Source organism: Lagopus leucura, unplaced genomic scaffold, assembly GCF_019238085.1.
Source record: "Lagopus leucura isolate 7727_CA_CO unplaced genomic scaffold, USGS_WTPT01 Super-Scaffold_810, whole genome shotgun sequence".
NCBI lineage: Eukaryota > Metazoa > Chordata > Aves > Galliformes > Phasianidae > Lagopus > Lagopus leucura.
Window position 1 is genome coordinate 3,060,778 of NW_024962261.1, and position 27,651 is coordinate 3,088,428.

At 38.5% G+C, this 27,651-nt stretch overlaps 1 protein-coding gene across 1 annotated transcript in view; it reads right to left on the minus strand.

Annotated features, from left to right (window-relative positions):
• Positions 1–27,651, minus strand: part of EDIL3 (EGF like repeats and discoidin domains 3) — a 274,624-nt gene that overhangs the window by 187,592 nt on the left and 59,381 nt on the right. The window contains exon 2 of the mRNA XM_042866211.1: positions 4,615–4,743. Within this exon, the coding sequence (XP_042722145.1) occupies positions 4,615–4,743 (129 nt within the window). The remainder of the gene's footprint in view (positions 1–4,614; positions 4,744–27,651) is intronic.

Below are 27,651 nucleotides of genomic sequence, written 5' to 3' on the forward strand. Positions count from 1 at the left end.
ATTTAAACTAATATGGAATTTTTTTACAAATCCCTTACTTAACCAGTGTTTCCCTCTACTTCTACCTCTGAATTGTAAACAAAATCTGTATGAGAGCTGCTTCAGAATACATGCTTGGTATTTTATGATGTCAGCCCAGGATGCCAGAGGTAAATATTGGGGTGTGGCAGTAGAAGTTAAGCTTTCTACCCAATATTCCATTACACCTTAACTGTCACATGACAGATGACAGCACAGGGGCAGCCTGATAGAATGGCATATGACATGCAAGGGTATGTGGAGCAATGGTGTGTCCCTGAATTCCTCCATGTAGAAAAAAAGGCACACACTAACAGTCACTGATGTTTGCTGAATGATCGTGGACACCAACCAGTGGAAGTGAGCACAGTAAGGTGTTGAGTGGTGTGTTCCAGCAGTGACATCAGTGCTGTGAGAGAAAAGCCATGTTCCACGTGACCATGCACAGCTGTCACACCACAAAATGTAGAGCTTCTTGATCAGCTCATCCTCATGAACCAGTAGATTACAAACAGAGAGCTTAATATTAGCTTCAATGTGATAGAAATGATGGTGGCAATACTGGAATATCACAACGTTTGTGTCAGGTGGGGCCCATGAGTGATCACAAAGGAACAGAAAGAACACTACATGTAAGTTTGGCAAAACCTATTGATCCAATACGAGGCTGAAAGTGACAGTTTCCTGGATCACATCATTACTGGTGATGAGACAAGGAGAAACCACTATGAGCCGGAGCCAAAACAACACTCTGTGGAGTGGTGATATGTGAATTCCCCATCAAAGACTAATTTAAAGGCGCAGAGTAGGTAAAGTGATGTACAGTGTGCTGGAATAGGGATGTAGTGATCCTTCTAGATTTCCTGGAACCCTGAATCCCAAACCATCAACTCTGACCTCCATATCACAGAACTGATTGAGCCAAAGGCTCCAAATTCCAGAGTCAGGCTAAGAAAGAAGACAATCATTCTCTTCCAGCAAGATAATGACTGGTCCTGTACCAAATGTGAAGACTGTGGAGTGCATTGCCAGTCTTGGCTGGACTTTCCTACTACATCTATCACATAGTCTGCATTTGGGACCTTTTCGCTTTCACCTGTTCAGGACATTGAAAGATGGACAGTGTGGGAATATTATTCTAACAGCGATGCCATTGTAGCAGCTGTGCAACTGTACATCATCTCCTCTACTGCAGATTCTTATGACTACAGCACACAGGCTCTTGTTCACTGCTGCTAAAAATCATAGAAGGGACCTCCGATATCATCTAGTTCCCACCCCTTTGCCATGGGTGTGGTTCATAACCACTAAATCAGACACAAAATCAGATTCCTCAGGGTCTCATGTAGCCTGATCTTAAATGCCTCTAAGGACAGAGCATCCATAGCTTCTCTGGGTAACCTGTGCAAGGGCCTCACTATCTTATCAGTGAAAAATTTCCCAGTGACATCTAAGCTAAATGTTCCCCCTTTTAGCTTAAAATTGATCCTTTTTCTATGTTTTCCTATCATTACCTAGCCATATGCAAAAATGATTTCTTTCTTATTTATAAGTACTAGAAGATTGTAACGAGGTCTCTCCTCCAGACTGAGCAAGCCTCAGCCTGTCTTAATAGGAGAGGTGTTCCAGCCCTCTGATCATTTTTGTGGCATCTTCTCATCCCACTCTAACACTTCCATACATTTCTCATGCTGGGGCCCTAGTAATATGCCACAGATGTATTACTCCAGATATAGCTTCATGAGGGCAAAGCAGAGGAGGACAATCATCTCCTTCACTGCTGGCCACCACATGTGTTGGTGGAGAGCTAATGCATAGTTAATGGTAGTGACTGTGTTGAAAAATAATGCTTTGTATCGGAGAATTTGATCTATCAAATAGTGCTATTGTACTCTTTATTACAAACAGGAGGCATTGCTTTCAGAGTGACCTACATCATATTCTGCCTGCATAAGCACTGTTACTAACACTTTACAGTTCTCCATTTGCTTATGTTTTACTCTGTTTACCTAATTCATATTTTGTCTGAAGTGTTTGCAAAACTAAGTTATGAATACGTGCTTTTTTTAAAGCCCTGCTAAAGAAGTAAATTATAGTAAATTACAGTAGCAATTATCACAATACACTTAAACTTCAAATTCTTCTACTGTTGGCATCCTCGGCATCCTCCTCCATTATGTACAGTGCAACTTTCTGCCAACAAAGTGCATGACAAATCCAAAATTTTCCTGCAGTAAACCCATTTCACTGCCATTTTATGGACAGTGTGGTATGTATCTGCAGGACAAACAAACATTCATAAACATAGCCAGCAAAAGGATGGGAAATAGGACCCAAGAGCTGTTTCTTGGTGGCTGTATCAAGGAAAAAAAAAATATTCTTGAGCAAATCAAATGTTCGGTAATAACCAGCTACTGTATTGATACTTTTCAGACAGAGCAAGTCCAATAGGTGTCTAACTACTCCAGTAGGTTGGTCAATCTCTTTGAGGAACTATTACACTTGCTTCTGGGAAACTTATGTCCAGAGGAATCATATTTCACCCAATCTGCCATAATTAAAATTGCATTGTGGAGACCTAGGAGTCACTTCTAGATCAACTGAAGTGTCACTTTTAGAAAAGATAAGCAACTGTGGGATCCTGAATCCAGTCCTGCAAGCCATATCTCATGACAGAGAGGGACATACTTAGCCTTTAGAAGATTGTCTTCAGATATACCTGGATAGCCTTGTTTATTAAGAAATGAAAACTGCATAGATACAGGAATGCCACAGTGTTAGCTAGGTGCTGAGTCTAGCTCCTAGAGTTTCAAGAATATTTGTAGGAGTAAGTGCTCTCAGTTGTTGGTGTTGCCTTTTTGCCCAAGGTTGGTGTCCTACAGGACAGCTGGCAGAAATAAAATGTGTGAGCTCTGCTCAGCTGTCATCAGCCAAAGCATGTTAGTGTAACCTAGGCTGATAAATTACAAACATTGACATAAGATGTGAAATACTTGAAGGGTTGTACTGCTTTCAAATACTTTGGCTGTCAGCAAAAGAAACGCACAGAGGGCATGCAAAGCCTTTAGACAAGAAGTAATGCCACAGAGCCTCCACTCTAGCTGCAGCATTATTTTCCTAATAAGAACAAATATGATAGACAATGCCATCTCTTCAGTGAATTTTATCCTTCTATCCTAACTCCCACGACTACACCAAAGATGTATGTAGAAAATACACCTATATAAACTGCATTGTCTAATATTTTGTTCTGCTTTGTGAATGTTTACAGCTACTTCAGGAAAACATAGGTGAAAGGTGGGAAGGGCCCCATAAATGAAAGTAAAATGTCAAGAAGTCTTCACAGTGACCGAGAATAAGGGAGGTGAAGGGGAATAGTTAGTTTATAGAAGCAAGAATGTAGAGCTTGTTAGAAAACAAGGAATGGCAGACACTGGGTCGGGATAGTGAGGGGGACGAAGGCCATAAAGATAAGGGTTTGAGAACAGCCTGAGGACATTTGGCAGGGAGGTGAGTAGATGTCGACAGGGCAAGAAGTAAACGGTTTGGGTGGATGCCCCCCTGAAATGTCAGAAGTTTACAGTGAGAAAGGTCAGAAGCCTTTGCGAGGAAGACGACAAATCTTCATCCCACAACCCACTACGCACGCACAAGAGGGGAGGGTCTGCATGCTAATGAACTCTTGGGGGTGTAATGAATAAGTATCCGAATTTGGGGAAAACTATTCATTAAGTATTGGTTCAGCCTTTATCTGTAGCATGAGTTTTCCTGATGCTGTGCAAGTTAGGAGGATCTATCCCCCTTGCACCCAGTATCTGCGCAGCACTCAATAAATCATACCTGCTTTAGAGCTACTTTGTGATTATAGAGTTTGATTACGCACGTCATAGGAGACTGACCAGCTTGCAGCTCTTACACTCTTCTGAGAATGACTGAATGGCATAAAGAGCTGTCTACCATCTTTTCCCTTGCACTTTCATTTTTTTTTCTTAAAACGGACCTAAACTGCTGGACATTTTAGAGCTTCTATTCATATTTACATTCACTTTTAGTCATAAGCACATCATCATAACACATTTGATTTGCGCTCTATGTGTTCATCATCATTAACTGCAACTTCCACCTAGATAATTGTTTTGAAATTCAGATAAGCAGCTACTATATGTTATGTTAGTCTCTCCCACATGGTTTCTGTAACTTTACTTATTTAACTAATTGCTCTTCCCTGACTGGACCTAGTCATTAAACTATTAGAAACCAAACGTTCAATAGATCACTGACATCAGCGAGAATGTATACCAAAATCTCTAATTAGAATGTTCTTTGAGAAATGTTAGCCCTTTTAAATTACCATTATGATCTTTTCTCTTTCTGAAGTAAAGAACTGAACTCTTCTGGATGAATATTTTGCAGATAGACCGAGAAGATGCATGTTAACAACCTACTAGTTACAATATAGTTATCTATGACACAGAACAACAGTACCAGTGCAACAACGACACTACTACACAAAAAGGAGTGGACAAAATCACTGATCGGTTAACCAGAGATTAACAAGGCATTCATACCATTCCATCAGTTAAAGTTTGCACTTACCAACCTCCACAACACTAGAACAGTTCGGATCTGTGAAGCCTTCAGGACACTCGCATGAGTAAAAGTCATCATTCAGCCCTGACAGACAGATGCCACCATTTTTGCAAGGGTTGGAGTCACACAAGTCCCCTGTGGGTTAAAAGAAGAAAAGATTCTCATAAAAAACTCTGCAGAAGTTATGCACAAGTTCTAAGTATTCTAAGTGTGACTCAGAATGGAGAGGAATGGCTTTGGTTATATTATCTTCTGTTTCAGATATACGGATTCCTAAATCAGGACACATCAGGCTCAGGCATGCCACAGTACTGTTTTGCATGGGCTATAGAAGTTAGGCCAGCAGTGTGCTTTTACGTTGATTTTTTATCAGACACTGGAAGATCATCTCTACCTAACTTCAGGATAAAGTTCACCAGTAGAAAGTAAAGCCACTGAAGTATTTTGAGCTACACAATTGTAATGGTAAGGTTGCACTCAATTGATGATGTTTAATCTGGAGCTCTACAGTTAAACTGTGCTTCCAGAGAGGCTTTCACTCCACACAGAGACCTATATCAATACCACGGCAAAGATTTGGGCATTCACAGATGTCCAGTGTTCCTCCACAGTCCACTCCACATCCCAAGGAAGTTCACAAAGTTCTTCCACAACTCATTTGTTCTGACTGCAGAGTGAAACAGTCAGTCAAAAAAAACTGCTCTGCTTCAAAACCATGTCATGCTATGCACTAGCTATGCTTCAAGATTTCTTTGGACTGTGCCAGCACAGGCACAGCAGGTAGTTTCAGTGTTCCTAAATAAGGCCAAATGAGTAGGTTTTGCTAGTCATTTAATTGTTTTTTGATGAAGACAGCTTCCTAAGTCAATTAGCATCAAGGTGATCAACAGCAGAAAGATGTAAACTCTGGAAGATGTACCACAGGGCAGCTTCATATGCTCAGCACTTGAATATGTTTTCAATACTACTAGTATGTGCAATATATTATCAAATAGTATTTGAAGCAGCCTTCATGAGGAAATATTACAAAAAAGTGCCTGTCCAACTTTTGCAACTCCTCTAACACCCTGAGAGAATCATAGCTTCTTGCAGATCCAGAAATATGCTCAAACACAGGATTGAATCAGCTGAAAACATCTGAAATACTTGTTTTGTCACTATGAGATCTGATCTAATGTTTGTGAGTGAACAGCCTTGTGGATAGCTTCTATTTCCCAGCAAAACAGGTACCTAAACATGATGCATTTTACATTTCCATTCAGGAAGAACAATACGAGGTAATTTTGTGTCCATTCTCCAGTCAGATAATTGGAAGCAATTCCAAAGAATGCCTCTTTGTGTAGACTTAACTTTGTACTTTTCCTCAGAAGTTTAGATACACATTTAGATGTTCGTTTTTTTTTTTAAACTATCTCACAATTCATCTTGTAAGACGGATTTATGAGATCTATTGATTTCCATATTTTAATTTCACAATATAATGCAATATAGCATGACATAAACCATGGGAATACAAACCACATAGCTTAATAGCAGATCTCCAAAAAGTGAGTTTCCTAACATTTAAATATATTATTCCAAAATGTAGTACTATCTGGTACCTGAAATCTTCTAAGTATAATTATATGGTATATAATCCTGCAAGTAAATCGAAGTAATTGCTGCTCACATATGCACATATATGGTTTTTTTCCATATAATTTTATTTATTACAAAACTGCATCATTTTACAGGTAACATGTTCTATTCCAGAATGTTGTTGTTATTCTACAATATGCTCAGTATCATTTTTAGAAGTACCAGCAATTTATGTACTTGTTTCGTTCTGCAACAGTTTTGCAGATGCAACTTTAAGCAACATCTACAGACGGGCAATTATTAAAACCCAAGGAGTATCTTACTTTGTATACTTTTGAAATCGAAAATTTGCCTTTTGCTGTGCAATTGTAGAAAGAAATATACAAAATCCATTTTTATGTCAGTAGTAGTAACATTTTAATATGTTCCAGGCTACAGTAATAGTGAGGAGGCCCAGATTTCCTACACCTCACTGGCTCACAGACAGCAGATCAATGCCTCATGCATTGTCTAAGAATCACTTAAGTAATTTAACTGATGTATGAAACTTTATAAATTCTACACATCCATGGAAAAAAGAATACTTTTTTTTTTTTTATTGATTGTTAGTTTTTTAAATTTCAATTTGTCAACTTTAAATTACCTTCATTAAAGTGATTTATCGTGGATCCATCTTCTTGGTATTAACACATATATCTTGAATATTTTCCAGCTAAATTTGACATACAGCTATTTGAAAAGAGTCAACGGCATCTTTCTATGTCATAGGACTACATATAAGTAGAAATCATTTTCCTCCCTCTCTGAATATAAACAAGTTGAGACTTCTCAGCTCAGTGCTCATTTCATTATTTGGCCTGCCATGGATGTTTGTTTTGGAATCCATATGACTTAGGCATTTTGGTCATGAAAGAATAATCATTATGAACTGACTGCTCTGAAAACTATATTCCCTTGGCTTTAATTAAATAAATAAATTAAATAAAACCTAGAAGGGAAACACTTGTTATGTTAATCCTTATGGATATTCTCATTAAAGTGAAAGGGAACACGTTTATTAATTTTTTCCTGACTTCTTGTTCCCCTGATCTCATTTATGCAACATGAAAAAGAATATGAAAGACAAAAAGATAAACCACTGTATTCATCTGTATGTTTTATATTGATTGACAAACCAAACAAGTTGTTAATTTTCCACTGTAGTTTCAGAATTTGCAATCTCCCACTACAAGCACAGCATTTATGCTTAGCTGTGTTGTTTGTATTTTTCTGAAAATTTGTGTGGCTTTTTAAATCTGAAGTGAACTAATCTGACCCACAATTTAGAGGTAATAAAGCTGATGTTATCCTCTAACAGTCATTTATTTCCGTGTACAGGAAGTAAATGCATTAAGCGCTCTTCTCACCCAGCCATCTTGACCCAAATTCTGTTGTCAGTTACTGGTATGAATTTGTTGTTGTCATTAAATTACACCACAGAAATAAAAAGAGTGCAGCACACCTCTGAAGAAAATTGGACTATGAAAAAGACTGAACATAAACAATAACATACACAGTGAATACAAAAAATATTTTCAGAAGAAATCCTGACTTTTGTGAAAATAATTTCCATCTTTATTTAGAGGTAATCACTAAACAAAGAATTCTGAACTCTCTATATATTTAATAATTTACAGCAAAATTCTGTTAAGTTTTAATAAATGTTACACACAAGAAGTATTATTACTAGTGTTTGCATTCACTGCTTATGTCTCCTACTTTTCATGTTGTTTTTTTTCTCCAGTGGTAGGATCTGGTATCATTGGGTGCATAACCACCATGGCCAGCTCAGGACTAGCGTCCTATCTGTACTCAGAATTCATGATCACCCAGATGTCTGAAAACTCTCACAAAGACACTAAAATATCTGATATCCATCTAATATTCCCATCCATCCAAGGGAAACGCAACATTCAACTTTTTGGTCCAGTTATCAATGACATCAGCTATCAATGGATCTATCCAACAAAAAAACCTTAACTGTCTCTAGTCAGTTTTACAGTAGGATTACAAATGGCATATGCCTTTGTTTCATGTTACTGTTTTAAATGACCGTTTGTCTAGAGTATGGCAAGCTTAGCTCATAACACTTTTGCTATTTTATAGTTAACAAGTAATGAGCATGCAACTCATCCACAGCTTCTGGAAAAAAAATCACTGGAATATTAGAACATCTGCAAAGACTGTCAAAACAGATAAAAAAACCGCAATAACAATTTTTAGGCTGTATCATTCATATAACACTAAAGAGGGAAAATACGTACTCTGGACACCAATGGTGTCACCAATAAAACCAGCATGACATCAAATATGATGCTTTCAGAGCATCATATGTCTGAGCAAGTGCACAGATACAAGCAAGGAGTAGTTCTCTGTAAGACTAGAAATAAAGTCTCCGCAAACTTGCATGCCCAAATTAGTAAAACTCACTTAAAATGTTAGTACTCTTATTTATGACTTAGTGCTTGTGAAGTTGTGCAGAACAAAATAAATGTCACCTTTGAATCAACAATATTCCCTTCAATTTACATTTTACGCCTCTTGAGAGGCCATTTATACTGAAATATTGAACACTAATTTGTTATTCTACTCACTTTGATGTACAGGATTTGATTTTAAAGGCTCTGCACTTGAGAAAAAAAGATTATATGTGTGCACTTTGTTTTAAGAAACTGATTAAAGGATTTGTTACTATTAAAGTACTGTGTTGCACATGACACAACCTTAACACAAAAGTAGTTTCAGAATTTAACCACAGAGTCTCTGTAAATGAGAATAAAATAAAGGGAAGATTTATATCCTTAGAGCAATTCTTTGATTACTGTACTTTGAGCTAGTACATAGTGAAAGATAATACACTGTTTGCATGCAATTCTATAAATTAAACAGACACAATATGCAGAACATCGCTATTTAAAAACAAAAAGTAAAAAACAACAAATCATAGCATGCATTATGAAAAAAATGTTACAAAAAGGGTCCAATAAAGAACACAGGTGTGAAGTAAAAATAATTCATATTTTTTCTGTGTCTGGCTAAACATGCACCTTCTATTATGCAGCAATTCAAGCATTAAGGTAATGTCCAGTTGTGCGTAAAATTTTTTTTCTACAAGTATTGCTACCATTATTTCATCCTAAGGAATCTCTCAGGCTGCAAAATCTTACAAGGTCAAACTTTTGAGATTTGGTGCAAGATGTATAGAACAGAACTAAGGAAAATAAGTTTGCTTGCTTCTCTACAAAACTGCCCAAACTCACAACCACTTTGAATTTACCTCTTTTAGGGTACCCTTCTTTGAAGTTTCATGTTTTATGTTTTATATAAAACATATAGGTGTATATGCATTGTTCCTTCTTTTTGCATGACTCCTGCATGGATGAGTTAAAATTCAAATTATGTCAGAGCACACTGGACTGAGGAGCAAACACATATTTAAGTGATTAGATTATGCATTTTTAGGATTTGTTCTTTTTTCCTCACATCTTCAGCTTTTAAAAAACTTTCTTAAGGCAAATAAGGAGTCATTTGTCCATGCTGTCTTTGGAAGTCACTATTGGTTAAGAATAAAAAAGCAAGACAGAAAGAATAAAATGAAGAATAAAATTTCAAGTACATACTCAAAATTGGTATTTTACTGAAGAACTCTCATTCCTTCTCAAAACTCATTAAAAACATACAACAGAGCTGAAATAAAGAGGTTAAACTGTCATTCTCTAGTAGCAATTAGGCTTGACTGCCTGCTTCTGTCTATGAAGAATAACTCAATTAGTAACATGATTTAACTTGTATTAAATGCTATCACTGAGGAACCATTCTGTAAATCCACGCCACTCCCTAATATATCTTCACATAACCATTCTTAAGCCACACTCTTTAAACAAAATGCTGAATGTACGACACGCTCCTTTCCACAAGCAGGTATCCACTGGTGGAATAACAATTGCGAAGGATTTGACAAACTTTACGCTTCCATATAGAGTACTTCTGATCCTGTAAGGCACCATAAACTGCTATAGGAAGCTCTACTGAATAGCGCAATACTTAGCTTGACAGCAGAGGACAACTTGAAAGGAATTCAGCTGCTGTATATAAATAATGCAGCACATCATGATGGTAGCAGTTAGCCCATCAATTCTTAACAAGAACAGAAATTCAGAGTTTACAGATACAATTTTTCTGATATGAAGACTAAAGAAGATGCACTGTGCAAACCAAGAAGTACCATCCAAAACCATAGGCATGCATTACTTTGTAAAGCACTCTTTGCTGTTTTGCTGTAAAATTACATACATCAGTCAGTTACCATTACTACTTGCGAATCAATTTGCTATCACAGGTCACTAACGACTGCAAATGAATAAAAGAAAAAAGAATCACTTTGTCTATTGCTTGGACACATCTGTGTGACAAAAGCTCGGGTACAGTGTCAAGAATCAGGGACAGGAGAAGCATCTGAAGCACTACTCACAAACTCATTATCCTGAAATGATTATAATGAACTGCTACTGTAAGAAACATCTGCTTGAAAAAATGAAAAGAAAAAAAAAAAAGTCCTAAAACAATAATCACATGGACTCAGATCACAGATTTCAGAACTGGAAAAAAAAAACAGTGAAAGAAGAAAGGCAGTGTGTTTTGGGGAACATTTTCTTCTGTAATTTTAAGATCACTGCACATTATGTGAAATAGGAAGTATGAAAAATCATCCTTATTTATTATTTGACATCCTGTACATTGAATACATCCATTAATGCATTTAGTATGCATTATATATTGAAGTAGTGAGATTTACAAAAACTTATACTGAAGTAAGCATAACAATACTGCAGGAGTTCATGGAAATGCAGACACCCATCAAAAGAAAAGGCATGACCAAACTGGGAGGTAAACAGTTGCAAAGGTAATGAATGTTAGGAGCTCAGGGTGCTACTCACAGATGTTTTTGGATATGTACACCAGCCTTTACCATTATGCTACACAATGGGTGGTACGGAGCTGACGCATTTTCTGACACCACTGGCAGGGAGAACTGGACCCTTGTTCTTACCTAAAACAAGAACTATATTCTTATTCAATTCTCTATACTGCTACATGAAATATAGCTTATTTTAAAAGCTCACTCTAAAGAAATAAAATGAACTAAACTTGTTACTAGGAAGAAATCTCCAGTTGGCACCTAACAATAAACAGCCCAGAAAATAACCAGTCAATAGAAATTTTGTCTCAGGGTAGTACAAATGAGCCCCAGTCTTGAACCCCAACAGAGCACCTAAACTTCAGAAGAAGATTGAGAAATTACTTGCTAACACTAGCAGATTCATGTTAAAATCAATTTTCAGAAAAAAAAAAAAAAGCTTTAATAGCTTTCTGATTTACAGAATCATCTGTATAGTGTTGAAGTTCAAATCCATTTCCTCACAGCTGAACCACTGTTGAGAAGCAGAACAATAAATCATATTAAAGACACACCTGTGTGGAGATGCAAAATGTAAACATGAGAACAGATGAGCTCTGCAGTTCTTTTAAGGAACTTGTAGACTGCTACTCAGATTCAATGGTGAGGCAGCTAATTTGCTTTTCCTAAGGTAAAAAGAGAACTTGTATCTCTTATTATTTGAAAGAGAAGATAAAATTTTCTAGATGTCTGTTTCTCAGATGCTTCTATTCTGCCTGCTTGCTATGCCAATTTGGTTATTATGCAGGTAGAAGGTTCAGCTAACTTCCTAACTTCAATATTCATGTCTGATTGTTGGCACGGTTTCAGAAAATAGATAACTGGATATTGCACAATCAGAGAATCATAGAGGTTGGAAGGGACCTCTGGGGAACATCTAGTCCAACCTCCTGCTAAGGCAGGTTCCCTACAGCGGGTTATGCAGGAAAGTATTCAAGTGGCTCTTGAATATTTTCAGAGAAGACTCCAACAGCTTGTTTCAGTGCTCCGTCACCCTCACAGTAAAGAATTTTTTCCTCACGTGTGTATGTAACCTCTTGTGTTCCATTCTGTGCCCACTGCCCCTTGTCCTGTCACTGGGCACCACCAAAAAGAGTCTGGTCCCATTCACTTGACTCCCACCCTTTAGATATTTATAATCATTGATATTTACAACTATTAATAAGATCCTCCCTCAATCTTCTCTAAGCTGAATAGTCCCAGGTCTCACAGCCATTTATCATAATGAACATGCTCCCAGGCTTCTCACCATCTTTTAGGTCCTCTGCTGGTCTCTATCCAGTAGTTCACTGATTTTCTTGAACTGAGGAGCCCAGAAGTGGACTAAGTTTATTAGATGTGGCCTCAGGAGACCAGGAGACCCAAATCCTTCTCCACAAAGCTCCTTTCCAGCAGGCTAGTCCCTAATTTGTACTGATGCATGAAGTTATTTTTCCCTGGGTGTAGGACTCTACTCTTACCTTTGTTGAAACCCATTAAAATTCAGCTTTCTGTCCCAACCCTCCAGCATGTCCAGGTCTTGCTGAATGGCAGCATAACCTTCCAGTGTGCCAGCCATTCCAACTTGCTTTGCATAATCTGCAAATTTGCTAAGGCTGCCTTCTATCCCTTCATTCAGATCAACAATGAAGATGGTGAACAAGACTGGACTCAGCACATACCCTGGGGAACACAGCTTGTACAGGTCTCCAACTAGACTCTGTGCTGTTGGATCACAACATTCTGTACTCTTGAGAGTTAGCCAGCTCTCAGTCCACCCCACTCATCCATCCCAGACTTCCTAAGCTTATCTACAGTGACATTATGGGAAACAGTGTCAAAAGCCTTGTTGAAGTCAAGGTACACAAGATTCACTGCTCTCGCCTCATCTGTTGGGCCCGTTATGACACTGTGGAAGACTAACAGGTTGGTCAAGCATTATTTTTCCGTTGGTGAATCTATGAATCCATGAATCCGAATGAATGCCACTTCTCTTCCATTTATTTGGAAATTAAATCCAGAATAGGTAGTCCCACAACCTTTCCATGGACAGAAGTCAGGCTGACTGGCCTGTAGTTTCCCAGGTCCTCCTTCCTGCTCTTTCTGAAAACTACAGTGACACTAGTTTTCCTCCAGTCTTCAAGCACCACTCCCATTCTCTATGACTTTTCAAAGACAGTACAGAGTGGTTTGCTAAACACTTCTGCCAACTCCCTCTTAAAAGAAGCTCTTCTTGCTGTCCTTGACCTCCCCTGCCAGATTTCATTCCAAGTGGAACTTAGGCTTTGTCATTACATCCTTGCATTCCCTGACAATATTCACATATTTCTCCCAAGTGGTCAGACGCCTTTTCCACATGCCATAAACTTTTTCCATTTGAGTTTTTCCATTATCTCCTTGCTCATCCATGTGGGTCTCTTATTACCTTTGCCTGATTTCAAACTCTTATGAATGCATCAATCTTGAGCTTGGAGGAAGTGGTACTTGAATGTCACCCAGCTCCCTTAGGCCCTCTTACCTTTCAGTATTATTATCCATGGGACATCTCAAAGTATCTATATACCTCAGAGCTGGCTCTCCTACAGAGAGTGTTAGAATCCTACTTATTACCTTATTTCATCCATGTAAGATCCCAAACTCCACTATTTCATAGCCACTGCATCCAAGGCTATCTTCAAAATTCACATTCCCAACCAGTCCTTCCCTGTTCTTACAAACAAGACCCAGCAGCACACCTCTCCTCTTCGGCTCCTCCACCATCTGTGTCAAAATTATCTTCCACTATCTCGACTGTGCGTGCCTGCTGGTGTTTCTTTTCATCAATAGACTGAAGTCCCCCATGAGAACCAGCGCCTGTGGTCATGTGGCTACTTCCAGCTGTTTGTAGAAAGCCTCATCAACTTCATCCTCCTAATCAGGTGGCATGTAGTACACACCAATAGTGGTGTCATACATATTAGTCTACCCTTTAATTCTCATCCTTAAGCTCTCACTTGCTCATCATTCATCCCTAGGCAGTTTGATACATGCGTGTTGGTCTCTCATATAAAAAGCAAATCCATCATTTTATTGTTCTGGCCTATCTTTCCTAAAAAGCATAGCAAAAAAACCAGCAGCATTGCCAACTCCAAATATCCAGATCTGAATTAGATGTAAAAATTTACAGAACATAAATCTCAGAATTAAAAAAAACAAAAACTATGATTTTATCACAGGTCCTGTGGAAGTTGAGGTGGTTGTTTCTTTTTCTGAAAGCCTCAGGGATCAAGAGATTGTACTTACACACTATAAAGAAACAGTACCTGCAGCTTGTATCTGCGAATTGGGACTGCAAAATACTTCTGTGAAGTAGTCCTAAATATTTCTTTAAATTTTAGTTTTTCTTGCCTAGCCATGTGGGGAGATGCACCAACTGATTTTCTAAAATCTGGGATGGTATTATGAAAACATAACCAGATTTTTATAATCAGAGAATTTTCATTAGAATACCACTGTAGGATTTTGCTGAAGCATTAATCCAGGGTGAAGATAAAGAGCTGCCTTAAGCTTTGGATTTATTCTAGTAGTACAATACTGTAAAAGTGTGTCCCTACTTTCAGGGTTAGAATACAGTCCTCAAGTAATGCCTGCAGAGATTAATTTCTATCATAATAAATCCCCTCCTGCCTTAAAAAAGTATAATCTCTCCCCTTTCTAAAGGTCTACAGCATGAGCTACTTTATTCATTTGAATGTGAAAGAGCAGTAGGTCACTGTACTTCAGCCTCCAGTGCTACTGGCTTTTCAAGTATCTGAAAGCTGACAACATGAAATACAAGCAGAAATAAAAAACAGCTTAAAAAGTAAATTCTTCTCTCTTTTTTAGGTTACAGAGAGTTCATTTCTATGTCAAGTGTCTCTTTGGGGGAAAAAAAAGAACTTTTCCTGTCAAATCAAATCATTGTTAGTAAGAAGTGGATCAAAAGTGATTAAAAGAGGAGCGTAGTTACATAATGTACTTCTGAATATTTTTGCAACTTGTGGAAAAGATGTTGTGCATCCACTGTGATGAGGATTTGGAGAATGCCACCACACATTGAGAGACTGTTTCACTGGAGGAAAAGAGATGTGTTCCCCTATGTTGGCTGACCAACGCTATCAGTTTCAGATCACATCCAGTCTCTGCTGACAGGAATGACACTTCCCTATGCAAGCAGGGAAGCAGACAAATGCCTTTAATGCATATATCCAGACCCCTACCAGTACAACCTTTCATAACATAGTTGGCAAAAAGCAGGCAAAGAAACAGTACCCAGGTACTCCTCATATACATGTACTGGCCTTATGCAGGAAGGATGTTGTAGTGGGGGTGCTGCAGGGATGTTCTGCGTGAGCAGAGCCCAGCACACACAATAGCACAGCAGCTCCAGCTGCTCCAGCAGCTGACACAGCTGAGCCATGTGCGATGCTGGGTGTGCTCTGGGAGAGCAGAGCTAAGGGAGGAAACACCACTGTGTGACAGCAGTGGGAGAGAGGGGTGAGCGCTGGGAGAGAAGCGGCCCTGCAGGCACCGACGGCAGTGCAGGAGGGCAGGAGGCGCTCCAGGTGCAGAGCAGCGGCTCCCTGCGGCCCAGGAGAGGCCCGTGGAGGAGCAGGCCGTACCCTGCAGATCTCCCCGTGCAGCCACGGAGGAGCCCCGCTGCAGCAGTGCGTGAGGCCTGGAGGAGGCACAGCCCGTGGATATCTCTGCAGCAGCATCCCAGGCCGGAGCTGCAGCCTGAGGAGAGCAGCCCGTGGCGCAGCAGGAAGGGCTGGGGGAGCTGCTGCCTATAGGGATCATGAATTGACCCAAAAGGGCAGGGGCACAGTTTCCATGAAGAGGCAGCAGAACCAAAGCATGGTGAACTGACTCTATTTCCCTGAACTGCTAAGGGTGAGTACATATAGAAGAGTGCAGATGGAGAAGGTGTTTTTAGTTTGTTTTTAGTTGTTACCACTCCTGTTTATTTATTATCTGTTGACAATAAATTACATTAATCTACGTATGCTGAGTCTGGTTTGCTTGAGACAGTATTTCGTGAGCAATCTCCATGTCCTTACCTCTACCGCTGAGCCCTTTTCTGTGACACTTCCTCCCCTTGCTCCTTTGAGGAGGGGGAATGAGAAAGTACTGTGGTGGAGTTTAGCTATCAGTGTGAGACCACCACAGCACTATTCTGATTTCAGCTGTCAGTCGTATCTGCCATGTTGACAGACTTAACCACCAGTCATCAGCACGTTAACCAACCAACCAGTAGATCTGCACCTGCTTCATAACCATTGATCGATGGTTATGAAAAGGGAGAGAATAAGAGCTTAAGCGTAAAGATTCTACATAAGGCACTTAGGTCAAAGTGTTTTATCTCTCCATTAAGTTGTGTTTTGCTCAATCAAAACTTTCAGAAACACACCAAATCACAATGTGAATATATCATTTCCAGTTACTTGTTCTTTGCTTTCAAAGCTGATCAGGAATTATGAATGGTATTTCTCAGTATACTACTCCTATTTCATGCTTTTTTTGCAGATCTCCTGGTATAGCTTTAGCAATTTCCCGGCAAAAGGACCTTCTGCAAAAGAACAAACCACACCAAGCTAAAACATACTTTACTTGCCAAATGATCACTTTTAGATTGTTAAAATCTTTCTGATTTTCTTCCACTTTTTACATCTCATTTTTTTACCTTTCATTTATCCTTTTTTTGCCCCACCATCTCCTTGGTTCATTATTTAAAACCACCAGAGTATGTGTGAATGTATATATATATACACACATACACTTAGCTACATGCTTTCACGTGCATTATGTTTATGGAAATAAGAATGTTTTCTTTTCCCTTTGCTCTATATTTGAAAAAAATAAGGCACTGGTTGCTAGGCAATTAACAGTTTCCTCAGAGCTGGCAAATTTATCTTTTCTTATCCAACATAAATCCAATTTTGAAAGCTGAGCAATTAAAAAGTCATCATTAATTGTTTTTAAAACTCATTACATTCATCATATCCTTCTATCTTCACTAGAACGGTATAATATAATACACTATGAATTCTAAACATATTATTGTTTGGAAAGAATTCACCATCTATCTCTAGTTACTTCTGTTTTTTTATACACACTCTTAAATAGTTTACTTGGTCACATTTTAAAGTGTCAACACTATTGGAGAAACGGGTGCCACTTAACATCCCAAGTTAGGTAGCAACTAAAATGTAGAACATGCAAATGCATTATACACCTTTCAAAATTTTGAAAAAATCTTCTAAATGCCAGCTGCATACATGAAAGCCCTTAAATATATGTCTCATATAAATGAAATATATTCGTTTATGTTAATGAATTTACATGAATAAATTCTTTACAGAGAGAGTGGTGAGGTGCTGGAACAGGCTGCCCAGACAGGTTGTGGATGCCCCGTCCCTGGAGGTGTTCAAGGCTTCAAGGTATTGGATGGGGCCCTGGGCAGGCTGGTCTAGTATGAAATAGGGAGATTGGTGGCCCTGCCTGTGGCAAGGGGGTTGGAGATTCATGATCCTTAAGGTCCTTTCCAACCGTGGCCACTCTGTGATTCTGGTTCTGTGACAACATACACTTTCATCTCCATCAGAAGTTTGAAGTGTAAGAAAAATTCAGGAATATTCTGTTTTCAATTAATACTCCAAACTGGAAAACATTTGAAAACAGGCCACCTGAAGCAGCTGGCATTGGCTACATATGAATTATAAAACCCCTGAGCAAAGCACAAGTGGATCAGTATTTCAAAGTTTTCAGTGCTCAGGCTCAGTATCTACATTATGTGAAGCCCGTAGATTTTGTTACAGATTTAGTATCCCAAAACCAAGTCATTGGATCAGATCCTTGAGTACATAGAGGTCTTAAGAGGTATTTGGTATCCGTGAGAGCAGAGCTTGTGGTCTGATTCAGAAATTAATGTAGCGCACACATACCAGAACCACTTTGCAGAGTGAGTTGCAGAGTACCTGCAAAGCAAGTACTGGATTTGGAGGCAATCGTGTGATTCACTTCCAATGCTCTCTGGCATGTTTGAAAAAGAAATGCAGGCACTGAACACACTTCCCCACTGAAGTTCTTTTCCCGCAAGCTTGTCTCTTGTACATTACTAAAGAGATGAAACCAAACATTTGAAAGTTTCCACTGTTATAACTGCCTGATCTTACTTCATTCACTTCATGCATTTTTACTGGCTACAGAGATGTTTAAATCCATCCCCACAACAGTTCTGTCACACAAAAATAGAAATGTCACCAGCAGAGATACAACACTATTGCTGGTTTTCATCATTTTCTTTCAGACTCTGTAAGACAGTGATGCTACTGAACACATTCAGAATACTATTAGGCAATGAAGATATGTGCCCCTCCTGTGAAAAATATGAAATAATAATGGCATTAGAACTGTCAGCTACAATAAAGAAGCAATTTTGTTTATTTCAGATGATGTAGCTAGCAGTAACATTAGAGCTCCGTGGATGAACGATGCACATTCATTTGATAATTTTTGCAAAGAATCTCTGGGAAGATGTGCAGAGGAACCTTAACTATTAAGCTAAATAACTATGCTGTTTCAACAGGATTCTGAACACAGACGGATGTTTCTGTAACAAGGTGTTTCTGGTTTGTCACCCCAGGACAATCAAAATTTCTCATCTAGAGTACGGAAGCACACTACAATTGCTTGTACAGTCAGGACTAAGTCATTGACCCAGCCTTCAACATCTCTGATAGATCAAAGGCTCAAAAGCATGTTTTAAGTGATGCTGAAAATAAAGCTGGTCTCTTATTCTGGCTTCAACTAGTAGCCAACATAAAAGGAATGTATTGTGTAACTGGCCTGATATTTCGATTTATCCACAGCTTTGCTTTACAAACTGCATCCAGGTAATATTAGTATGGCTAGTTGCATACCAGATGTCCCCTATGTATTGCTTGAGTTGCAATCGTTGTTCTTCAGCATTTAATGCCTGAGTCTGCATGCATAGCATGCATTTTTAAAAAATGCAGGACAAGGTAGACAACATAAACAAAAAATGAAACGAAATATATGACAAATACCATAGTATTGAATATTATGAACATGTAAACACTGAATAATTGTAGTCCATAATAAAGAAAGTAATGCCTCTTAATTAATATGTAGAGGAGAAAAGGGAGAAAAGGTTATTACAGTTTTTAGGTTAATTTAGAATAATAAATAAGCCTTTGTCACTGTACATCAGTGTTTTCTGACAGTTTTCCACTTTTCTGAATCCCAACAGTTCTGTACCAGAATGCCAGAAAAGATGACTGTAGAGTTTTTTCTGAGCGTGTCTCTGCATGGATTTGTATGATGCTAGCTCCACACCAATATAATATAATACTCATATTATATCCACATCCATATATAAAGTGCATAAATGTATGGAGTATGTAAATTATAAACAATATAATTCAAGTTCACCACCTCCTTTAGCAAAAATAATTAAAACAAAGATTCCAGAACTGAAAACTATAATGAACCAAAATAATATTTCCAAAAGAATATTTTGTGCAAGTGCAGTTTCTCAAGTTTCTAAGTGGAAAAGTGGAAATTCTTAGAAAATTCTTTTTTTTTTTTTCTACAATAATCTTAATCCAATAATAATCTTTAATCCAATACTCTCCAATCTCCAAAAGACAGGAGAATTGAACTTGAATTTACTTGACAATTAAGTCTGAAATAAGAACAGTTTAAATTTACTACTTTTTAAAATGAAGCACTGCCTTATTGTGGAAACTTGCTCAAGCAATTGAACTGTTGTGGTACAGGGGATAGAGGTAAAAAAAAAAAATCAGACTGGGAGAAGTAATACAAATTCTAAGAATACTGGTATTTCTGAATGGCATTATCTGAAGAGAGCTCTGAGGGGATGTGGTCATGAACAGTCACAAATATGTAATTTACACCTGTATTTAATAATTGTTCAGCTGTCAGTATTTATGGCAATTACTGCTGCTGAATTTGTATGGTGAATTTTACTGAATTTGTTTCTTAAAAAAAAAAAAAACTTATCTGAAAATGAAAAATGATATTGAAAGAAAATACTTTTTAGTACTTAGAAACAAAGTACTTTTTAGTACTTTGCTGGGACATATTACAAGATAATGCTTTCAATGCTGATAACAGGATTTCCTGGTTTGAAGTATGGCACATTGTCACATCTACAACGCCCTTCATTTTCAACCAATCCACAGGTGCTGACACAGAAACGTTTTGTAGAATACCCACTTTTTAACAAGAACAGCTGCCCTCATTCACATGTCATCACTGCTCTATCTGAAAACACTTTCTTTCAACTTATCATAATTTCTTCTGCCAGGACAGCCAGAAACTGAGCAGGTAACAGTGATGATACTTCAGGCCAGTACTGCTGATGTGCACTGACTGTTCAGTGGGGAATGATCACCACTGTTCTCCCATTCCCTTCTGCCTACGTACAACAACCAACTTCCAAACTTGAAACATTTTCATGCAGTTAACTTCAGTTGGTTTTTCTCCACCTTTCTTTCCTCAAAAATAAAATTCAGATTACTTCCTCCTGTAGTCATATGCCCTGGCTTACAAATGTTACTTTTTATCATTTGCTGTTATCATCCAGTAATTTATTCACACAAAAAGAGAACACAGTACTTATGGCACAAACAGGTGATTAGAGAAGCCTCATTATTCACTGACAGGAAAGATATAAGAGTTATTGCAGGTACATAAATAGATTGCTACTGCCTGATCCTGACAAACAAATGGACTAGCATAAAAAAGACAGATAATGCAATACAGGAGAGAAATCTGAGATTCAGTGTATTTCTTCTCAAAAGAAGAATTAACAGTAACTTGGAGACTCATTAGGGAGTTCATTTATTTGTTCTTGTATTTGTGGTTCTCATTAAAGGAGTCGCCCATTCTTTTGTGTATGTATGTATGATAGTTGTATTTACCTATGGAATTTTGATGTCTTTTTTCCCCTCTGAATACAAGCTTAGATTTTGTCAAACAAAAACAAACAAAAAAAAATCTGCTTTTGATCTGTCCTCTTCTCAAACACTAGTTATTGTTAATAGAATCACAGAGTTAATTTTTATTACTGTAGAATCATAGCACCATAAGATGGCTTAGATTGGAAGGTACCTGAAAGATCCAGTCCCAACCCACTGCCATGGGCAGGTTGCCCCCCACCAGTTCATGCTGCCCATGGCCCCATCTGTCCTGGTCTTGAGTGCTTGCAGGGATGGGGCACTCACAGCTTCCCTGGGCAGCCCATGCAAGGTTCTCAGTGCCCTCTGAGTGAAGAATTTCTCCCTAACATCTAACCTAACTCTTCCCTGTTTAAAAGCATAATTAGTTTAAAACTGTATTGCTTTGCCCATTTCTGTATTACCCAGGGAGGCACTTCACAGATCAGCATCACCATGGGCTAAGTACTGCCATTGCTTTGCTTTGATCTCAACCTCAAATCAATGTCCTCAAAATGTTTCCTACAAAGCAGGCACAGAACACCACCTACCATGAGATGCTCACATCTGCAGTCAGCTACCACTAGATGGCAAGGACATGATTACCCCTAAATCTCATTTCTCTCCCATCTCAGCTCTAAACAGAGTTGTTTTGGGCAGGGCCCACAGCTGGGAGGCAGGCAGCGCCATTATACTGCCTCACTGCCATCAAAAGCAGCAGTATGCAACACACAGCCTTGGGGTACATCTGGAAGGATAAAAGCATTATTTGCATAACAATTGGTGCTCCTGCGGGCTTAAGACCTAGTAAATCTTCTGGGGAAGTTAAAAGCAGAACTCTTATCCACTTCCACAAAGCCGGATCAGGACACTGGATCCTTACGTCAGGAGCAGTTATGCAACATCTTCTAACAAGATCAGCAGAATCATTTTAAATCCAAATGCATCTTGCATTAATCTTGTGTGAGTCCAAAGTATCACATCTCCACTAATATAATACTGTTATTTCTGGTTCGTGTTGTCAATATAAGTGGTACTTGAGTCGCTTTCCCAATTGCTTAATTATATTGTATCACCAAATTATTTTAAAGACAATTTATTTGTTTTTATTTCCTCATCATCTGATTTCTATCCTTTCCTCTGATTTCCCCTCTCAGTTATTTTTTAATCCAGCAATGTTTTAAGTATGTTTCCCATTTCTCCTCAGTTTCTTATTCGTTCTTTCTTTTTTAGCCCAATTTATTTTTATTTGAAATTCATTCACTTGGCAGTTAGTGTTTGCTTTTTGATTTGTGTGCAACTTTTTATGATTTTTCCACTTGTTACTTATCTGCAACAATTTTCCTGCTAAGTAGCTTGAAGCTATTATTTTCAAAGTTCTAAGTCCTTTAGCATGTTCTAGTCACGTATCAGTGTTGTCTCAATATTAGTAGTGACTGTTGGATTATTAAGACAGAAATTGCTGAAAATGCCTTCTGCTAGGCCTGCTTACGTCAGACATGCAAGATATATGTAAGATACACATTTCTTGCATGTGAGGCAATTTGAAAAATCAGTTAGGTGTACTGATCCCCTAAAAAAAAAGCCTGAGAAGGCTCAGACACTACATTGCACAAAGTACTTCCTTATGTTCCCTGCTATATTACTCAGAAGTGATTTAGATTATGACAGCTGCATCCAACGTATCGGAATACTGCACGTAGTTCAAGACAAATCACTTCAAACTAAGCTCCTGCATGATTTCAGCGTTTTGCAACTTGCATTTTCTCTACACGTTCACCCTGGTAGGAGAGTGACAGGAAGACAAAACAAGATGAGTGTCCTTGCAACAGCCAAGCTATTAACTTTTGTACAGATTGCCCAAGAACACTGTCTGAAAACCTTATCTATTAAAAGCAGTTTACAAAGCATCACAATAGAATCTATCTCGAACATCTTTAGATCAAAAACAGATCTACTACTGCACTACACTAAAATATTTTTTCTTAAGGCATGCTCTAATTAAGTAAAAGTAAGCATGAACTGAATTCGGTGAGAATCTTTGTCAGAAAAACAAGCCTTCCAAACTCAGGCGAAACATAAATTAGAATAAAAATAATGATCAGAAAGTAGTTAAAAACAGACAAAACACAGAAAATATAGTATTCGAGTACTGGAGACTTCTGCTTTCAAAACCACTAGCTGAAAACCACAGTTGTAAGCATTTCCTAAAAATACTCATCTACTCAGTTGCATAAAAATTAAGTTTTATGAATTTATGCTTCCTGGGATATTTTGTTCTCCACATTTAAATAAAACAGTTATCAGTCCTACATCTACATCCTTAAAAACCCATTAGATACAAAGTATGAAAGATACTTCCTGCTAGATCACATTCAAAGCTTATAGATAAGCTTTTTGTAAGAAATTTTCACCTTACTAAATAGAAGTTTCAAAAAACTCAACAAAGCACAAACGTGGAACTAACACACATCTTTGTCTATGGTCAGCGTAAGAAAAACAAGTAAACAAAACTAAGAAAAAACTCTACAATGTATGAGGTCTATAAATCTCTTTACCCCACAGGTAACTTATCCAACTTGACTGCTACCAAATCTTTAAATCCAGCTGACAGAACTGAAAGAAATGCCCAGGACAGGGTCAAGAACTATCAGTACAGACTCTTGTATGATTGTGCCTGGCTCTGTGTAGCAGAATCGTGCCATAAACAACACAGAATTTGTAGATGTTAAAAATCGCCCTTCCTCTGATATCGGTCATCTGAGCAATGAGAAATACGTAACCAAACTAACATGGAAAATTGAGAGTTTTCTTTGCTCCAGTGCTCCAGATACACATGGAGCAAATCATCAAAAGGTGATAAGGGAAGCAGTTACAAGGGAGGAGATTCCATCTCGATTTCCAATTCTTACTACAGCCACTGTGGTGAAGGAAGCAGCAACTAACTCCCTACATCCATCTTCTAGTGGTAAATTCACCTCTTTTGCTATGCTATCCAGGCTGTATGTAATGAAAGCTATAGATTTCATAAGATTAAATGGTGATTCTTCTCTTAAAATGAATCTGGAAAGTTCCTGTATGTGTTCAGTTAGCCTATGGCTTCTTTCACTGTTTCTTTGTTTCTTTTCCGTTGTTTCGTTGTTTCTGTTGTTGTTGTTTGGTCGTTTTTGGTTTTTGGTTGGATTTTTTTTTTTTTTTTTTTTTTTTTTGCCTGCCCTATGCTGCTGTCCTGCACATCTGGATTTCAAACAAATGAATTCTCTGAATACCAGTCAGTCATCTTTTCAGTGACAGGCTGCAGCTGAGTAGTGTCTGCTCTAGGAAGAACTCTGACCAAGCTCAGCCTCCGCAACAGGTTTAGGTGCCTTAGCAGCAGCCCATTGGTTTTGACCCCCAAAAGGCACAAACATTTGGACCACCTGAAGGCTAACCTCCAAAGCAGGGCAAGCAGCCAACACATTCCCTGATGTGTTGAAAGCTCACTAACCACAGAGAGCAACAGTTCTACACAGACTACATATCATCCTAAGACTGTACGGCACCTTCATAAAACGTTCTTAAATGTTAGCTTCCACTTCTGGGTCTTCTGAATGGAAAGCATTAGGATAATCCTAACATTTGAAAGACTTATCTGACTTCAAATGTAATCAGTTCCACAGACATCAAAGCGGCTCTTCAAAGACCCAACAGCCTCCTTGTACAGAGCAGGATTCATGCTTCAGGGATTCATGCTTCAGGGCCTGAGTACCGAACTAAAACCATAATTATAGGTACTCCTAAACTAAACTGCTGTTCAAGACAGATGACTACTTATATTTTTGAAATTCCTAACTCTTCAGAATTTTAGTATTTACTAGAATTTGGTATGTAAGCCATTAAGTGTCTTCCCAATTGTTTGGGCATAGAAGAGTGCTACATCCTTGCATCTCCCCACTGCTAGCTTTAAATGAACCAAACTGTCAGGATCTGTAACAATTCACATTCAGCTCCCATGTGTCTAGTGTATTTTGCTCCTTTTAAGCTGGACTGCATTCTGAAGTCTAGTTTACAGAGTGAAAGCTAGAATAATACTAGAATAACCTACTGGTAAACAGCATTATACAAGATAAATACACAGATACACAGATTAATTATTCAAAGCATCTCTAGAGTTAGAACACGTCTCTCTGCTCCTATCTGAAGCTGCTCACAGACAATGTGTCTGTTTCCTTATCCTTCTGTGTCTTGCTCTTCTCCTGTTCTTTTCTCCGGTCTGAATGCAAAGCACACATCACAGCAAGGTATTGTGTCAATAGCTCGCTCCCTTAAAATCAACATATCTTATACTCCTCCTGTAATATCATGGAATACATTTGCAATTCTACCATTTTTATCCAAAAAAACGATTACATCTCTTACTGGTTTTGGTACTGAAAACAGAACTGTGGCATCACAGAATGATTTTGGATTGCAAGGGACTTTTTTAAGATCCAACCCCCCTGCTATAGGCAGGGACACCTCCCTCTAGACCAGGTTGCTCAAAGCCCCATTCAGCTTGGCCTTGCATGCTTCCAGGGAGGGGGCATCCGCAACCTCTCTGCGCAATCTGGGCAATCATCCTCACAGTCAATAACTTCTCTCTGGTCTAAAACTAACACATGGTCTAAATCTACCCTCTTCCAGTTTACAGCCATTTTCTCTCATCCTGTTGCAACATGCCCTTATAAAAAGCCCCTCCCCAGCTTTCCTGTAGGTTACCTTCAGGTACTGGAAGGCCGCTATAAGATTCCCTTCGAGCCCTCACCTCTCCAGACGGAGAGCTCAAACTCTCTGAGCCTGACCCACAGGGGAAGTGCTCTAGCCCTCTGATCACTTTCAAAGCCAGCCTCTGGACCCACTCCAACAGCCTGACGCCTTGTACTGGGAGCCCCAACACAAAACAATCAGAATACCATACTCCAGCAGAACTGGATTTTATGTATGCAGTAAGAAGAAACTCCCCTTGACTTCAGTGCACGCATAAACAATGTGAAAAACACTGTGATATCTGGCTTCACATGACGTCCCACCAGACATCTGTGTATCTTCCCCACTCGGGAAGATCTATTTATTCTATGCATTTCAAAGCCCAGGCCATTTGCTGAGTGGTAAAGTTACTGTACAGTCAGACTCCTCCAGAATATTAAGTAGTAGTAACTACAGATTTGTATTTCAACAATAGTAAGATTGGGTGGCTGTAATCTAATATAAGAATTCATGTGTGCAATGAAGAGTTTACAAAATTATTTTCTGCTGTGTTTGTTTTTGAACTCCACAATGAGCCTGTGACTGTTTTAAAAAAATGGACAAACAAACCCAACATGCACACACACATACAAGAACATGCATTATTTCATGTTGAGAGATTAAAACTTACATCAAACCAGCTCAGACTTCACACTCTGTCTGGTCAATGTTTTGACAATATTGGTATTCCTACAGAGATTATGTTTCTTAATTTCTGTCATTTTCCCAGACCAGCTATAACTTGCAGTGATCTCTCCCCACCATTCAGCAAATACAGAGTGATGAGAGCAAACGTCCCATTATAGCTGCGTGATAAGCAGTATACAAAAAAGGTCACTGTGAAAAGTGACATCAAAACATGCTGTATGCAGCGACCATTTCTGTGTCTGCTGCTGCCTGGTTTGAAGCAGGGAAAAAAATGGGGTCCAGAACACGCACAGGGCACAGCATACTGCCAAGCCACCAGCAATGAGAAGGACATGTTATGGGGGAAGAGATGCTGTCATGTCTGATTGTCAGGGCACGAGGTAGTAAGTGTGAAATAACATTCTTCTCCTCCAGGGCATTCCTGAATTTTTGTGATTAGCATGTTAAAGACCTTGCAGAAGTCATAGTAATTTGAGTTCCTAAACATGAAATGAATTTGGAAGACAGTGCCTCTGTTCTCTACAGTTTTTGAAGCTCAACAAATTCTTTAATGAGATTTTTAACCTAGGATTCTGACAGATTATACCTGGTCACTATGACTGTCAAGAAAATTCACCGGTGATGTTTCTGCAAGTTATTTAGTGTAAAATGATTCCTGTCTAAACGATAAGAACCTTCCCTGTGGACACACTGGATCATTGACTGGAGTGTTAGCTCCAAAGCGTTAACATTCATACAAGAATTAAGCCAATTTGTGTTAACACTAATGCAAAAAATTAAGCCACTTTGCATAAGATAATGTACTGTTTTCAAACCAGGCACAGCACAATACCTAATCACACTATTAATTGAATTTGCCAGTTTTACAATAGTTGGAATGGCTAACTTTAATCTTGTATCACAGCTATAGACATCTTAAGGACAGAATTGTGTGAAACGAAAACTCCAACTATGGAGTTTGCAGTAGTCTTTGGAGACATTTTTTTTTATATAGGGTAAAGGGTAATATTTTTACGTTAATTGACAAAAAAAAAAAGTATTAGCACTACCACAGCACATAGCAGCTGTTGCTGGTAC